The sequence below is a fragment of the Xenopus tropicalis genome, chromosome 2, assembly GCF_000004195.4.
Source record: "Xenopus tropicalis strain Nigerian chromosome 2, UCB_Xtro_10.0, whole genome shotgun sequence".
Taxonomy (NCBI): Eukaryota; Metazoa; Chordata; class Amphibia; order Anura; family Pipidae; genus Xenopus; species Xenopus tropicalis.
The window spans coordinates 68,479,897-68,497,460 of NC_030678.2; the positions used below are offsets into that span (position 1 = coordinate 68,479,897).

General features: G+C 40.4%; 1 protein-coding gene across 7 annotated transcripts in view; it reads right to left on the reverse strand.

Annotated features, from left to right (window-relative positions):
- Positions 1-17,564, reverse strand: part of sox13 (SRY-box 13) — a 121,355-nt gene that overhangs the window by 39,426 nt on the left and 64,365 nt on the right. For 3 of the 7 annotated variants that reach the window (XM_012963155.3, XM_012963150.3, XM_018091269.1), the window contains exons 4-6: positions 13,793-13,883; positions 4,586-4,672; positions 937-1,109 (exon numbers count right to left, since the gene is read on the reverse strand). In XM_012963155.3, the coding sequence (XP_012818609.1) occupies positions 937-1,109; positions 4,586-4,672; positions 13,793-13,883 (351 nt within the window). 7 annotated transcript variants of the gene reach the window in all.

Consider the following 17,564-nt stretch of genomic DNA (forward strand, 5'->3'; position numbering starts at 1 on the left):
AAATTATTCTCCAGGTATCCACAGTCAATGTTAAAAGGTCACAAAAGGAAGTTTTGAGCTATGGCATACCTAGTGATTTAAGCCTTGTGAGGTTTTCATTAAAAACTGTGGTTGACAAAATTAACTACCCTATCTGCCATTGTCTGATATTCAAAAGAATAGAAAGTCCTCTATGTCAAATGCTACACGGGAGTGGTTCAATGCACTTAGGAATGCTTAACAGCACAGCTAATTACAGCAGAACGGAACTTGTAGGAACAGGAGAAGATATCCAGCACAGTGCAGAAACGGAGTGAGGGTTTTTTTTTGTTTGTTTCTTTTAAGGTGCCAAGCAGGTTTTGGAAGGCCTAGCCTCCCCTAGACTTATTGAAAATCTGCCTATGAGAGCATTTAAAGGAGACATATCCTATAAAAATTAACAATGTACCAGTGAATTATACTCCTCTAGATATAGAAGTATTGTGCTTAGTTGTGAAAAGTTGTGTTTCTGACTGATTTATTGAGAAATTCCACCAAAACCCCACTAGCCCCGCCCATCTGTCCCACTTCCTGCTGGCTGAATTCTCTGGATGAGCTGGGGAGCCGGCGGCCCTCCATACACTGCACTGTAGGTTAGGAACCAATCAGCAGCTAGGCTGTCTGTGCTTGTGTGACTGCAGGGCTGTGATTGGCTCTCCCCCTCCTACTGTGCTTCTGGCAGGGACCGTTAACACACGCCCACTCTCCATTTCAAACTCAGACAGAGAAGTGATACGATCTATAGGGAGCTGCAATAAAGGGGCCATTGTTACAGATAGGATTAATGTTTAGCCCAAAGGGAAACCAGCACCGTATATTATTCATTATTGCCTACAAAATTAGGGTTTTCCAATTTATCCAATATGTCTCCTTTAACTAAAAACTCGACTATACCAATGTGCAATGCAAATGTTTTACCTGCTCCTGTTGCTGCCTTGCCAACTCCATCTGCTGCTGCTGTTTTTCAAATAGCATAGCTGCCATATTTCTGTGCTCAGAATGTGCACTGAGCAACTGATCTCTCAATCTTGTCAATTGGTGAATCATAAAAAGCAACTGCAGCTCCTTCTCAGCCAGGCTTTCCTTGGTACCTAAGTGTAACCAAGTTTTTTGTGTTAGATTAAAGGTGCGCTGTAGCAGCATACCTGGAAATTAAAATATGCTACATGCTTTAGCACACAAAATATACTTCAACAACTCACCTGGAAATCTGACATGCAGGACCTGCTCTCACAGCAATTAGATGTAGATAGTGATAAGTATGTGGGCAAATGGTGGGATTAAGGATTTATGGAACTGCCCAGAGTTGAAGTCTTACAGCATTCATTAAGAATGTTATTTATGAAAACAGTAAATAGATGGTAAAACAATTCAACAGAAAATGTTGGAAAATAATACTCTAAAAGCCATTATAATTTAATTGGGTGTGGAAGTATTTTTTTTGGAGAATTTTTTTGTGAAGTCTATCCATTTTAGTTTCTGACCAGATACCCATAATAGCTTCTGTCTTACTTTCCATACTTTCATCCGTACTTTCATCAGCACTAGACAATGAGGATTTACAACATGCCTCCCAACTGTCCCACTTTTAGCGGGATAGTCCCTCTTTTAACAGCTGAACCCCCAGTCCCAGATTCTTACTGAAAAGTCCCTCATTTCCCTTTGATCTCCTGCAATTGTAACTAATAAGCTAAACAGGTCCCACACACATAAAATGACCCCCAGAAATGTATTCAAACTTTAACCTGCGAAATTTAGTAAAATGGGAGTGGTATTTAGGGGTAGTGGTCCCAAAAATGGGTATGGTCAAAAATGTTCGCAGCATTTCTTTCTGTCTCTTTTACCATTTTTCAAATGTTGGGAGGTATGTTTACAATTTCCAGTGACCAGAGTGGGCAAAATAAGGTAAAAAGTTTGCTTCCAACTCCAGCCAACGCTCTGCATAACTAATGAGTAAACCACTGGGTTTTCTTGTCCTTTAAAATGTAAATTGCACTTAAAGGAGAAGGAAAGGTAAGCTTTATCAGAAAGTTCTAAGTAAATACAGCCATAAGCACTAACAGAAAAGCTGCACTGAGTCCTCTACCAAAAGAAACACAAGATTTCTTTTCTCCTTTTTTGTAAACATGATGTTCGGGTGTCTGACTTCCTCTCTCAGGAAAATCCTTAAGTCCCTGGACCAGAGTCTGCCCAGCTCCCTCCTGCTCCCCCCTCCCACAAGAATGCTAAGAACTCCCTCCCCCTCCTTAAGAAATGTGTGATCTGAGCTATAAGGGCTAGAGCTGGAGCAGAAAACTACTTAAAATGGCAGCTGCTGTCTTAAGCAAACTCAGGTATGGTATTGCTTTCTGCAGACTATATTATATATATATATTTATATATTGTTCTAGGTGATGAATGTGGTGAATCTATTGGCAGTAAAATGCCAAAATGACTTTCCTTCTCCTTTAAATATGCAAGGCAAAAAAAAAAAAGTTATGTCAGGGTGATTTGGCTTGGTATGCTTTGAACAAAAAATTTGCAATCAAGGACAATTTTTTTTTTATTATGAATGGAACTATATCAAGTACTGAAGCAAATTTTCAACCAAACATTTGTATATTCAAACATACGACCCTACAAGCTCCCAGGCTCTTGGGGTCTTAACAGAGCAGTTACATTTATATATAAAATATAAAGTTATTTTGTATTTAACATTTGTACCATGTGATGTAGCAAATGGGCACTCACAAACATTTAAACCCCAAATTGTGCCTTAATAAAACTTTTTTTTACAGCTTCAGGCTGCAGCACCGCCAAAAGCTATGGAACAAAAGCACTAAATAGTGTAAAAACTTTTTCATAAATTATGTTTCAGATAACAAATGCACTCACATATTGTCAACCAGTCTCAACCTGGTCTCTGTAATCTTTCTGCGGCTTGTGGGTCATTTTCTTTGCCAGCCTCCCCCACTCTGAAGCATGCTGTTCCCAGCGAGCTCCAGGATGACGTCACAAGCCATTTCGCCTGTGACTTCCTCAAAGGCTTCAGTGTTTGTTTTGGGCATGTTCCTGTTACTTTAAAGGAACATTTCAGTTTAAAAAAACTGCAGCATGTTTGGGAAAATCATAGAAGGAAAGTATATCCCTCTCAGAATCCTCTATGAAGCAGCACAAAGGGCTGTCAAATTAAGGCGTAAAAGCGCTTGCTGAAAATTCCACCCTACGCCTCTTACATGTGCCTGCACCTGAATGAATGAGATTATGCTCGGGTGCACTTTTACACTTTACGAAAATATTCGCCCTATCCCTCGTGTGGCATTATCCTAAGGGTCTGTGCAGCTGTAAGGGCTGAATAGTCTCACCTGTAGTTAACAGTTGTGCTCCAAGGGTAATGTCCCTCTGTTCTGGGAGGGAGGTGAGAAACTGGAGCTGCAGTGTGGAACTTATCCTGTTTGGAGAAAAGTGTGTTTGGGACCTGGTGGGAACTGTTTGCTGCACAGTCACCTCTGAGCCTGAGGAATATTTATCCACAGAGTTGAATTGCCTATTAGCAAGGATCAGCTACTGTATGCTGCCCTAATAAGGGACTGAAGTGCAACCACTTCTGAGAAAGCACAGAGATTCTACAAAAGACCAAGTGTGGCTGTGTGTGTCCCCTAGGAAGGACAGTTTTTAGTTTCAGCAAGACTGCACAAGACTTTGAATCTTCGGCGGATATCGGCTACATGTGTCTGCACCCGAGCGTATTTCATTCATTCGGGTGCAGGCACAGGTAGGAGCATGTATTTTCAGCTTGCTCAGTGTGGCATCAGCTTTACCTGTGTGAAAGGAGACGCTGCTTCGACCTAAAGAGCTAAATCCCCACAAAATAAACCGGGTAAAACAGATAGAAATATTTTTTATTTTGCAGGGCAGGGGATTAGCATATGTCTAACATAATACCCAGAATTCTACTTCCTGTTTTTAGCTCTCTAACCTCTTCAGTGACTTTAGGGGGGAGGCACGTGGGACATAACTGTTCAGTTAGTTTGTTAGCACACATCAGATTTAAATGCAAACTTAACTGAACAGTTTTGTCCCATATGGCCCCCACTCAAGTCACTGGTTACTGACTGCTAACAGCTTAGAGAGCTGTAGAGGAGGAAGTAGTGTTATTAGTATTATAAGTTTTATTATTTTAGACATCCGTTCACTCCAGCCTTTATAGATTACATTTATGGCTAACTAACTATATTGAAAACATTTTCATTTCTGTTTTAACCAGTTTCATTTTTTACACTGAACTGTTTTAAGCTGCAATTGTTGCCAAGGGGAAGTTTCCTTCATTTGCCCTGTCTCCACCTCTTATGGTGTTTGTGAGTGTTTGCTATATCACATGATGTACCCATTGGTTTGAAGGGAAATTTAGTTTAGTAATAGTATATTATATTTTAATGCATAGAAAACCCTTTTATTTTTTTGGGGTTACTGGTCCTACATTGGATAATTGTTTCAGGCATTATAGTGATGCTAGAATGCATTGGGGTTGGACACCTAACATTTTTGTTTGCCAGCAAGGACATGTTAATACTTGCAGCATACTAACCCTTTGAATCTTTGATTTCTACAGCAGAATTACCTAGAAGTATTTCCCTCCAGTCATTAGACAGCAACTTCTCTAGGGCAGGCATAGCTGGAAAGAAAAAGAAGAGCAAAAAATAATCATCCTGGTTTGCCTAAACAGAACATAATTAAAGGCCAATACACTAAAGGCTGGCTATAGTCTAGAGTAGCAGCTCATCTGACCTCAGCATTTTTCTAAATTATTAGAAAGCTGAGCTAAGGAATAATAAAATGAGAGCAAAATGCAAAGCTTTTAAAAAAACATTCCAAACCTAATATGTACAAGAAATAGAACATTGCTATTAAAGTTTGTATAGAAAATTAAAATAGATATTTTTAAAAAAGTAATAACTTGATGACAGTATGTTATCAATATCTATACTCTACAGTGCTGACAAAAGTTCAAAAGGCAGAACTGAAGCAGAGGAACAATAAAGGTAAATTGAATTCTTAAAGACAGAAAGAAGGTGAAATTGCTTTTGGAATAACATTTTAGGATGTATAAAATTTAGCGATGAGCAAAAAAATTCACTATGTACAGTTTCGCCACAAATGTCTGCGTTTGGCAAACAGCGTCTCCTTCCCATTTTTCTTCCAAATCAACCAGTGTGATCTGAGCCCTTTCACTTTCTACTGTATATAATGAGGTGCAGAAGAATCCATTACTCATTGGGTTGTTGGAAGAGGTTAGAGAAGGAGCAAGGAACATTTTGTGTGAATTATCTAGCTAGGGTAGGTGTTTGTGGAGCTATTATTTAGAATCAGTGCAAAGTGGAAGTTGTGGATTTCAGTTTATGGTTTTCCTCTTCTGCTAGCTTGGTCCAGGAGCCCCTGTTAGGGATACGTTTGTCTGTCTTTGTTTTGGAGTTTTTTTTGACGATTTTGAATTCTCTTCTATTTTTTATGGCGTTTAGTTTAGTGTTTAATTTATTTATCCCTCCCTTCCTCCCACATTCCCAACCCCCACCCCCCCTTTTTTAAAGTTTAAATAGTTTGGAGTATGAGGGACCATGGAAGAGGGAGAAGGGGTGGAAGAGGGGGTGGTGCTGGCCGTTGGCATGCAGAAAATTCATAGGGACAGCCAGGGTCACATATGGGAACTTCAGCTATAATATCCCATATGAAATGTCCTCACAGGATGATATTGGAGCAGCACCAAGTGGCAGGGCAGGGCACAGGGCAGTAATGCTGTCCCCACACATAGCCACTGCCTCCTCATCCTCTGCTGCCACACTCCCAGGGCAAGGTACATGAGCTAGCCCTGAAGCATCCCCACAGCTACACTTCAGTTTAGCACAGCCACTGACAGAGTCAGGACAGGGGGTGCAGGGCCCACTGGGGCTCCCGCTGCCCACCCAAATCCCTCCCCTGGGTAAGCCTGCTTTAGTGTTACCTTAGGAGCAGAGAGTGCCACAGGGATTGGGTCTGGCCTGGCAGGGCCCACTAGGGTGGCAGGCCCACCGGGCCCAGTCCAACCCTGGCAGTGGCAGCAGATAAAGCAGCTCTGCCAGGTACTTGCCTCCTTTGAGCAGGCCACTTGTTAGCAGGGACAAGTTATGCATGAGTGATATGATACCCCTGGTTTTCCTTCTCAATCACATATTAGATGGCCTGCTAGAGGAAGGGGGCGTGCCTAAGGAGGAGAGGGTGTGCAGGCCCTGGAGGCAGGATGACGAGGAGATGCTGCCTGATGAGGAGGATGAATGATGAGGAGTATTAAAAAGAGGTGCCTGCAGGGGGAGCAGAGCCAGTGCACACACTGCCCACAGCTGTGGCTCGGAGGGCACAGAGCAGGAGGATCCAAAGGGCGGTCAAAAAGAGGTTGGCCAGGGGCACCTCTTCAAAACAGCTTCCCATTTGCAGAGATGCCTCAGGAGTGATCCCCAGATCTGTTCCATCAAAGACCGTAAAGATTACTGGACAGCCACCATGCTTGACCCATGGTAAAAGGACAAGGACAAGAAGTTCCTTGTACCCAGTCAGAGAGAGAGGAAAGTGGGTCAGTTGAAGAGGGCTTTGTGCTCTAATCTGGTGGAGGCCTTCCCCTAGGCTGCCACAATTCAGGCCTTCACACATCCAGCCGAGACAGGGGCCAGGCAGCAGCAGCAAGGGTAGAGGTGGTGATAGATGTGCAGAGAAGTTTCTTTGAGTCCCGACAGGCACCAGCAGCTGAAGTCTCCACCAACAGTGACTTGAAAATATGATGGCTGACTACATGGGGTCTGTGGGTGTGCAGGACACCATGCACACTGATGATGACCCCATGAATTTCTGTGTATCAAGGCTCAACCAGTGGCCACAATTGGCACAGTACTCTATGGAGGTGCTGGCTTGCCCTGCTGCCACTGTCCTGTCAGAGTGTGCCACAGGTGAAGTGGTCATTGAGAAGCGGACACAGCTATCCACTGGCTGCATGGATATGCTTGCATTCATCAAGATAAATCAAGACACTGAAGGCATCTGGTTTTGTGCAAGAATTGACGCACGTATAGAAAAATAAACTGCCAAGGGCATCCGCTATTACATAAAAATTGGAACGCATAAAAATTACATGGACATGAGGAAAATTTGATGGAAGAAAACAAGTCACATCACACAGGCGTCAATGACCAGACTTTAGAGCTTTAGGAGTGGACAACTTTTGAGCTGAGGACTGAAGATTGCAGGTGTTGGAATGTTCCCACATTTACAAGTTTCCTGGTCCGGGCAGGTTAATATCCCTATGGGGATATCCAGGACCTAAAGCGGCACATAATGCTGCAGCTGCAAAGATGCCTAAGGCGCCACTTCAACATAAAAATGGAGCTGATGTTCATACTGTGGGTCTGGAGTGACCTAAATGTGAGGCATCCAGACCTGGTCCACGAGATATAGGAAGTGAAAGGGAGAATTTTTTTTTTTTTACAAAATACATTGATCTTTCTTCTTTTTTTTTAATTTTTTTTTTACTATCATTGTGTTGGGTTGAAAACCCCAACATACTGGTCTTTGACTTTGGCTTATTCTTCCGCTTCTTCTTCTTAGCGCCGCCCATTTTCTAAATGCTCCTCCTCCTACAGTTTTAGGGGTACAACACCCAAACTCTTCACACTTCTTCGCCCTATAGCGGAGCAGGCGCCGCTCCGAACACCCCAATTCTCCCATTGACTTTCACAGGGAAGATTTTCAAACTGCTGCCACACTTACAGCTTTGAAGCTACAGTCCCCAAACTTGAATAACATAATAATGGGGTCACACCAAATGAAACAGCGACATTTTTTGGATGACCTCAAAGTGGGAGGGGCCAACAACAGCCAATCAAATTTCACCGATTGACTTTAATGGGGAAATTGAAATTGCTGCCAATCCTACAGCTTTGAGGCTACACTCCCCAAACTTGAATCACATAGTCATGGGATCAGCCTGAATGAAAATATGATGATTGCTGGATGCCCCAAAGTGGGCGGAGCTGTGAACAGCCAATCACATTTTACCTATTGATTTGGCGGAAATTCAGCCTGCTGTCATTCTCACAGTAATAATGCTGGGGTCCCCAAACTTTGTAGAGTTAGGCAACAGGTAAGAAAAAGTGGCCTGAGCCACCAAAAGCCAATTAGAGTTCAATGGGGAAATTCAACCTGCTGCCATTCTCACAGAATTAACACCAGGGTCCCCAAACTTTTCACAGTTGGTCACTAGGGGACTGCAGTTTTACTTTTGAAAAAGTGGGTGGAGCCACCAACAGCCAATCAGATGTCACCTATTGAATTTTATTGGTTTGATCCCAGGGTTCCCAAACTTTGCACATTCAGTCACTGGGTGACTTTGTACTCAAGGTTAGAAAAAGTGGGCGGGCCGCCAAAAGCCAATCACATATCCTTCATTGTTTTTAGTGGGGAAAATGGCAAACTGTTGCTATTCTCACATGTTTCATGTCAGTCACTGGGTGATTATGTTCCAAGTTTAGAAAAGTGGGAGGGGCCACCAACAGCCAACCAATTTTCACCCGTTAAATTTCATTGGTTTATATTTAACTGATGCCATTATTTAAGTATTAATTCCAGAGTTGTTAAACTTTCCAGAGTTACTCACTGGGTATTTGCCGTTCAAAGTTTAAAAAAAAATGGGCGGAGACAACAGCCAATCACATTTCACCTATTTACTTTTAATGGTGAAGTGTAAAATGCCATCAGTCTCACAATTTTTCCCCAAGTACCCAAGCTTTGCACAGCTGGTCACTGGGGGACTGCAGTTCAAAAATAGGAAAATTGGGTTGGGCCACTAACAGCCAATCAGATTCCATCCATTTTTATTTTATTGATTTAAATTTAAAATGCTGCCATTCTCACACTATTTATGCCAGGGTGCCCACATTTTGTCACTGGGTGACTTCGACTCGAGGTTAGAAAAAGTGGGCACACTCACCAACCACCAATCAGAATTTACCTATTGACTTTTATTGGTTTAAATTTAAACTGCTGCGGTTCTTTAACTATTAATCGTAGGGTCCCTAAACTTTGCAGAGTTAGTCACTGGGTCACTTGTTGACTTTCAGTGGGGAAATTTAAATTGCTGCCATTCAGACACTTTGTCACTGGGTAACTGCAGTTCCAGGTTAGAAAAAGGGGGCGGCACCACCAACCGCCAGTCAGGTGTTACTCGTTGACTTTCAGTGGGGAAATTTAAATTGCGGCCATTCAGACACTATTAAAACCAGGGTTCCCAAACTTTGCACAGTAGTTTTACTATATAACTGTGGTCCAAGGTTAGAAAAAGTGAGCGGAGCCAACATTTCATTAAGTGACTTACCTTTCTAGTTTTTATTGATTTTTACTTTTAATATTACGCATAACAAGAGATAGGGTCAGATTTACAGTGGCCTTTGTTTCTGATATTCTCAGACTCGCTTTCATCAGGTATGGTACCTAGGGATTGGAAGAAGGCTAATGTCATTCCTATATTTAAAAAGGAAGTAAGATCTCAGCCTGGCAATTATAGGCCTGTAAGTTTGACATCCGTGGCGGGCAAGTTATTTGAAGGCTTGTTAAGGGATCACATACAAAACTAGAAAAGGAAGTTTGAGAACAAACTTTATGTGGGGTTGAAAAACGTGTCACTGAATGAAATTTGATCTGTTGTTGGCTCCGCCCACTTTTTCTAACCTTGGACCACACTTATATAGTAAAAACCACCGTGCAAAGTTTGGGTACCCTGGTTTTAATAGTGTCTGAATGGCAGCAATTTAAATTTCCCCACTGAAAGTCAACGAGTAACACCTGACTGGCGGTTGGTGGCGCCGCCCCCTTTTTCTAAACAGGAACTGCAGTTACCCAGTGACAAAGTCTGCAAAGTTTAAGGACCCTAGGATTAATAGTTAAAGAACGGCAGCAGTTTAAATTTAAACCAATAAAGGTCAATAGGTAAATTCTGATTAGTGGGCGTGCCCACTTTTTCAGTTGAAGTCACCCAGTGACAAACAGTGGGCGCCATGGCATATTTATGCCAGTGTGAGAATGACAGCATTTTAAATTTAAACCAATAAAATTCAATGGATGAAATCTGATTGGCTGTTAGTGGCCCAACCCACTTTTCCTATTTTTGAACTGGAGTCCCCCAGTGACCAACTGTGCAAAGTTTGGGGACTCAGTTGTGAGACTGACAGCATTCTACACTTCACCATTGAAAGTAAATAGGTGAAATGTGATTGGCTGTTGGTGGCTCTGCCCACTTTTTCTAACTCTGAATGGCAAATACCCAGTGACTAACTCTGGAAAGTTTAATAACCCTGGAATTAATACTTAAATAAAGGCATCAGTTTAAATGTAAACCAATAAAATTTAATGGGTGGAAATGGATTGGCTGTTGGTGGCTCTGCCCACTTGTTATAACCCTGAATATTTAGTCAGTCAATGACTGATTGTGCAAAGTTTGGGAACCCTAACATAAATAGTGTGAGAAAGGCAGCATTTTAAATTTGTTTGGGAACCCTGACATAAATAGTGTTAGAAAGGCAGCATTTTAAATTTAAACCAAAATCAATCAATAGGTGAAGTCTGATTGGATATTGGTGGCTCCATCCACTTTTTAAAACCTAAAAATGCAGTCCCCTAGTGACCCTAGTGTTAATACTGTGAGAATGAAAGCAAGTTCCCCATTGAAAATCAATAGTTAAAATCTGATTGGCTATTGGTGGCTCCACCAACTTTTTCAAACTCTGAACCGCAGTTACCTGGTTACCTGAGCAAAGTTTGGAGACCTTAGTATTAATATTTAAAGAATGACAGCAGTTTAAATTTAAACATATGAAGTCTATAGGTGAAATCTGATTGGCTGTTGTTGGCCCCGCCCAATTTTCTAACCTTGGAACATAGTCACCCTGACATTAAACATGTGAGAATGGCAGCAGTTCAAATTTCCCCACTAAAAATAATGAAAGAAATGTGATTGGCTTTTGGCGGCCCTGTCCACTTTTTCTAACCTTGAGTATAAAGTCACCCAGTGACTGACTGTGCAAATTTTGGGAACTCTGGTATCAAAACAATTTGATTGGCCGTTGGTGGCTCCGCCTACTTTTAAAAACTAAAACTGCAGTCCCCTAGTGACCAACTATGAAAAGTTTGGGGACCCTGGTGTTAATACTGTAGAATGGCAGCAGGTTGAATTTCCCCATTGAATGTCAATAGGTAAAATCTGATTGGCTGTTCACAGCTTCGCCCACTTTTGGGCATCCAACAATCATCATATTTTCATTCAGGCTGACCCCATAACTATGTTATTCAAGTTTGGGGACTGTAGCCCCAAAGCTGTAAGATTGGCAGCAGTTTCAATTTCATCCAACAAATGTCGCTGTTTCATTCGCTGTTATTATGTTATTATCTCTAGCAAATGTTTGTGGTTCCATGATATATCTGTGATAATTTTAAATTGGTTAGGTACCAATTGTATAATATTTTGTAAAGATTCTCTTGATGTGTTATGCATTTTGTATATCTCTGTGTTCTGGTATTTGCTTGTTACTTTTCTCTCAGAGAAGTTTTAAAGGAGAAGGAAAGGCTAATAAAGAGCTAATCTCAAGTTGCAGGCATACCTTCAGTTGTCTCAATAGTGCCCTTAAGTCTCCCCATACTTCACCCATTCAGAAGTTTGTGGCAGGAGCGGGGAGCGGAGGGGGGGCTGGCTTGTGCTTTTCAGCCCATACAGACATGCTGGACAAGATGGCGGGGCTGTTCACTGAAACAAGTATGTAGGTTCTAGTATGTGTATCTCTCTTAATCTTTCATTAGGCAAGCCAGGAATATAGCGTTTTTACACAGCAATAGTAGTACTTTTTAATAGTGTGCTTAATAGATTTTGACTTTCCTTCTCCTTTAATTTAGTCTCTTTTCCCATTTATCCATTGCAGGGCTTTTTAGCAATTCTTTGTGTCTCTTTAGAAGATAAATCTTTGCAGGGCATTTTTTCCTCCCCAAACCCTGAGTCATTATTTTTTCAAAGTCAGATAATGGTCTTATCTTACTTTGACGAAGAGATGTTAAATACAGGTATGGGACCTATTATCCAGAATGCTTGGGACCTGGGGCTTTCCACATGAGGGATCTTTCCGTAATTTGGATCTCTGTGACTTAAGTCTACTAAAAAAACATTTTAACATTAATTAAACCCAATAGGGTTGTTTTGCCTTAAATAAGGATTAATTATATCTTAGTTTGGGTCAAGTACATGATTATGTTTTATTTGATCAATATTTAGATGAGGTAAGTTAACGTCTGACAGATATTTATCTATGCTTTGGGAATTGGGTTGAGTTATTCTATTATCATTTTTCAAATTATAAAGTTGTAGGTAATATTGAGCAAATGCCTCTGCAATGGTTAAGGGATGGGTTAGCATTTTACCATTATCAAGTTTTATGCTTTTTATTTTAGATTGATTGTCTTGCTTTTAAGTATTTTGCCATTAAATCTGTTGATTTATTAGCTTTGTAGTAATGCATAATATTTCTTCTTAATAACAATAAAGATGCTGATTTACCAGAATTAAAATAGTCAAAATGCTTTCACCACCACAAATACTATTTATTTCACTTTTTTTGAGCAAAGGTGTGTTTAGGTGAATACTTTAACATCATGAATATTATTGCAGAGAACAAGGAAATCAGTTATCAAGTAGATATTATGCTGCTGCATCCTTATAAATGATGGTTTTCCTGTAGTTACAGCACATACCTCAGCCTGTATAATGTGTACTGTACAAAAGCCAGTGCTATATTACTGAAACTGAAATGATATTGTTGCAAGCTGAAGAGGAAGTAGTACCACCGCCGGCAGCAGCAGAACCGAAGGCTGAGGTAGCACCACCATCAGCAGAAGCTCCCCAGGTGGCACAGCCACTGGCCACAGCAGCTTGCCAGGTTGCAGAACCACTGCCCTTCTCCTTCATCAGCAGAACCTTCCCAGGATGTGGCAACACAGACTGGGGACCCGTATCAGGAAGGTTAATGCTACTAGGCAGAAGCTACAGGAGGTGAAAAACTTCATCCTCAATCTGAGGGGCAACCCTCCTCCTTCTCTTGTGTAAATAATTTGTTTTATAATAAGCACCATTGTGCTGTTTTTTGTTTTTGTATTAACACAGATTTCTTCTATAATTTGAGGTTTTTTTTTTATTTAACTACTCAGTTGGGTAACAGAACCATGACTATTGTCAATCTCAGTCACTGTAACATTGCATTACTTAGGATTTCAGATTCAATATGCTTAAAAATAAATATATGGTTCATTCATTTTAATGTGGGATAAGAAGCACCCAGATATTACCTTGTCGGATTTATTATTAGGTGTGCCTGTGTTTTTAAACTAGTAATATATAAACTATAGATGGTACTTTTTTGTTAAACAGCAACATTGTTACTTAATTTAGTAGGCAATACCATTTCAAGTCCACCAGGAATAATGTAAAAAATCTCAGACATGTTTTTATGAAATAAGCAACTTATTTCATAAAATTATAAGGTATCACTATAGTCAACAAGACTTTAAAATAAGGTTGCATTGGCTTTGTGAGCAGGCACATCGGAAAGCTGATCGGAGCGAGGGAGCTGATTCTAGTGTTTATCAGCAGGTCAAGAACCAAACCCCATGTGGCTCAAGCCTAAGAATCAAGGTCACTAACAAAACTTAATCAGCCCAGGTGCACGCAACAAGTTCTTACCATCTCTCACTGTTTTGCTTAGCTGCAGATTTTCCTCTTTTCTGCCAGACCCAGAAGAGTCAGCCTGAAGTTCGCATAAGTCATTAGTATCCTGGGGGAAAGAGGGATATTAACAACATGCAAAAACACATTTTGGTTTCTTTCTGGTACAAATATGAAACCTGTTATTCAGAATGCTCGGGACATGGAGTTTTCTGGTTAAGGGATCTTTCTGTAATTTGGATCTCCATACCTTAAGTATACTAAAAAGAGAATTATTATTATTAATAAAGAGAAAATGGGAACCATTTTTAAAACTGTGAATTATTTGGTTAAAATGGAGCCTATGGAAGATGGCCTTCCTGTATATATCTGGATACCTGTATATTAACAAGTGTATGTCTAACTGCAACTTCCTCTATCTGCCCAAAAATATGTATGTAGAATATATAATATACACTAATTATTTGCAACAATATGAATAAACTAATTCTTGCCAACAATTGTCCTATTTTACTTAAGCAAGGTTGTCAGTGAATATCCTTTAGGCTCCTGCCACACTAAAAAAGGCAAGGATCCACCCCTACACTTCAAAAAACTTACTGATATGCCTACAAATGGATCCACTGCATCGGCCCTGATGTAGGCAAACTGAGCAGAATTTGGCACAAGTGGTGTGCCGAAATTCGATCATGGGCCTGCACCTGGCTAGACGCAATGGCTTTTGGTGCAGGCACATCAATAAGCTTTTTGACGCAGATTCTTGGCCTGCTTTTGTCCGCAGGCTGAGAATCCCCCCAGTGTGGCAGTTAGGGTTGCCACCTCTGCCGGCTTCTTTCTCCGGGCAGGGGGGGCGGCAGTGACGGCACAAGGGGTGGGGAGAAGTAACATCACATGGCAGAAAAGAGGCAGATCAGTGACATCACGGGCACAGAGATATGATGTGGCGTTTCGATTGCCTGATTGCCACATCAATCAGAGAAAGTCCAGCAGTTTTGACGCAGTCTTTCTGAAAACCGGGCTGTCTGGGTCAAAACTGGACAGATCCCTAAAATAAACCCTGCACACCAAAAAAAAAATTTCAGGGAGGTACTATAGTTAAAAAGACTTTTATTTATCGGATCATTATGTAGCAACAATATTGCATTTTAAAAAACATCATAATATCCATCAATAACCAAATCAACACATATCACCCAGTGAAAAAACTGATAAAAACATTAAGGCAGATACTCTGGATGAGAGAATACCCCGGCTCAAATGCTTTTGTCAAGTGAGCTAAAGTACCTCCTTGAAATGTTTTTTTTGGTGTGCAGGGTTTATTTGAGGGTTTTGTTGGTGTTTATAATCCTCTTATGGGGGGATTTTTGAAGCTCTAGCACCTGGATTTTTGTATATACAAATATATATATATATTTTTTGGATTGTTTTTAAATGGCAAGTATACCTTAGCCCGGAGTGCCTTCCACTATTCTAAATTCAAAACTGGACAGATGGCAACCCTTGCTGCAGTAGCCTTAGAGAGCTATGAATGGCATTTGACTTCTATTTCTTTATAAAAAATTTAAAACAATTGTATTCTATAATGTTTATTAGTTATCTGATGTGTAAACATGAATAAGATAAACCAAAACTTTTTTTTTTTTTTAAAAAACATGCCTCTTTGGTCTATTTAGTTTAATTGCCCCCCTTTTGAAATTAGCTTATTCAGTCTTATCCAAGCTGATATTAAAAAAAAAAGTGCATAAACCCTGTCTGAACTTCCAGAAATAAATCTAAATGTATTTTATTGTTACACAGACATACCAAATTCCACAAAGTAAAAAGAAGTCATGCTTGCCCCCCGCCCCCTGACTCTCGCTGTAAGGGAAATCACCTTGTTCCATTGCTAAGAGGTGTATTATGGGACTTGAAGCCCCTGCTTTTCAGAGAATCTGTGCCCCACCTACTAATTTATCCCTTCACAATGGAAGAAGGTGAGAAAGCAGGCATTATACTCGCAGCATAAGAGATTGTGGAAAATACATTGGGTATGTGTATGTCAGTAATCCCCAACCAGTGGCTCGCAAGCAACATCTTGCTCACCAGCCCATTGGATGTTGCCCCCAGTGGCCACAATGCAGGTGCTTATTTTTAAATTCCTGGTTTGAAGACAAGATTTAGTTGCATAAAAACCATGGGTACTACCACACAGTGCCTCCTGTAGGCCACCAGTCTAAATAGTAGCTACCAATAGTCAATGATGGGCAATATTGGAAACCCCCAAGAAATATTTGCATTTCATTTTTTTAGGGTTACTGTTCCGTTAAGCTCTGGTGTGTGCATTGGCAAGCCTTAGTCATGCAGATGGCATTTATTAAGTGACACTTTTTATACAGTTCATTAGCAGATGAAATTTTAAAAAGGCATCAAATTCAATCTTTTCTCTTAGTGAAAGTTGCCAATTTCTCCTCAAATAACACTTCTTTCATGTTCAGTGCAAGTGCTGCTTTTCACTAACTCACTTGGCTGCAGACACAGAGGAGAACTTCCAGAGACTTTCCATTTTAAAAGGGACATATACCATGATTTTTTTGCTTAGTCTAAAATGATTATACATTCTAAAAAAAATATAAGGACAGAGAGCCGCACACACAAGGACTTAACAATAAAGTGAAAAAATTTATTGAAAAAAATCCAACGTTTCGAGTACTGACTGTACTCTTCTTCAGGGACAAACCACTACTAAAAAAACTAGATAGGAGCCGCAATCTATGATTCAAAAATCTTTATTAGTCTTACAACATGTTTGAAGAGTGACACTTATTTGAAAGTTGAGATTTTAAATACAGGTATGGGATCCCTTATCCGGAAACCCATTATCCAGAAAGCTCCGAATTACGGAAAGCCTGTCTCCCATAGACTCCATTTTAATCAAATAATTCAGAATTTTAAAACTGATTTCCTTTTTCTCTGTATTAATAAAACAGAACCTAGTAACTGATCCCAACTAAAATATAAATAATCCTTATTGGATGCAAAACAATCCTATTGGGTTTAATTAATGTTTTATTGATTTTTTAATAGATTTAATATATGGAGATCCAAATTACGGAAAAACCCCTTATCCGGAATACCCTTGGTCCCGAGCATTCTGGATAATGGGTCCCATACCGTATTATCAAATTGAATGTGGTGAAAAACATTCATTTTATGGTTAAATATTTAAATCAGTACAGTTTTTACCCATGAACCACATTCAAATAAAATAAAAGTTAGGGATCAACACAAACATAAAAAGTTCCTGGAGTGCCAAATATGGGCTGTGAATGTCTATTTGGTAGATCCTGTGTAGACTGCCAGTGGTTCACCTAGTTTTTATGGAACCAAAATATGCCTTCAAGACAGGAATTCAAAAGTATTCACGGGATTTTAAGCCATTAAGAGCAATACCAAAGGCGTTGGTAAGCAACGTTGCTCATGAGCCTCTGGTTGCGGATTGCTTCAAATGCTTACATGTTTCAAGTGTGACACTTTTTTGAAGGTTGAGATTTAAAATATTATCGAATTGAGGGTGCTGAAAAGCAATCATTTTATGGTTAAAAAATTAAATCAGTACAGTTTTTAGTGAGGTCAGCAAGCAGGCAGATCTTATCCAGATATGCCCATAGGCAGCACTGCATCAGAGACCGCAACAACGAGCTGCTGTTCCAGATCTGACGGAAAAACCTGCTCAATTGAGATCTGGCCAATTTTAGGCCAGATATCGGTCAGTAGGCAATTTGGGGGTGCCTATACAGGGGCAGATAAGCTG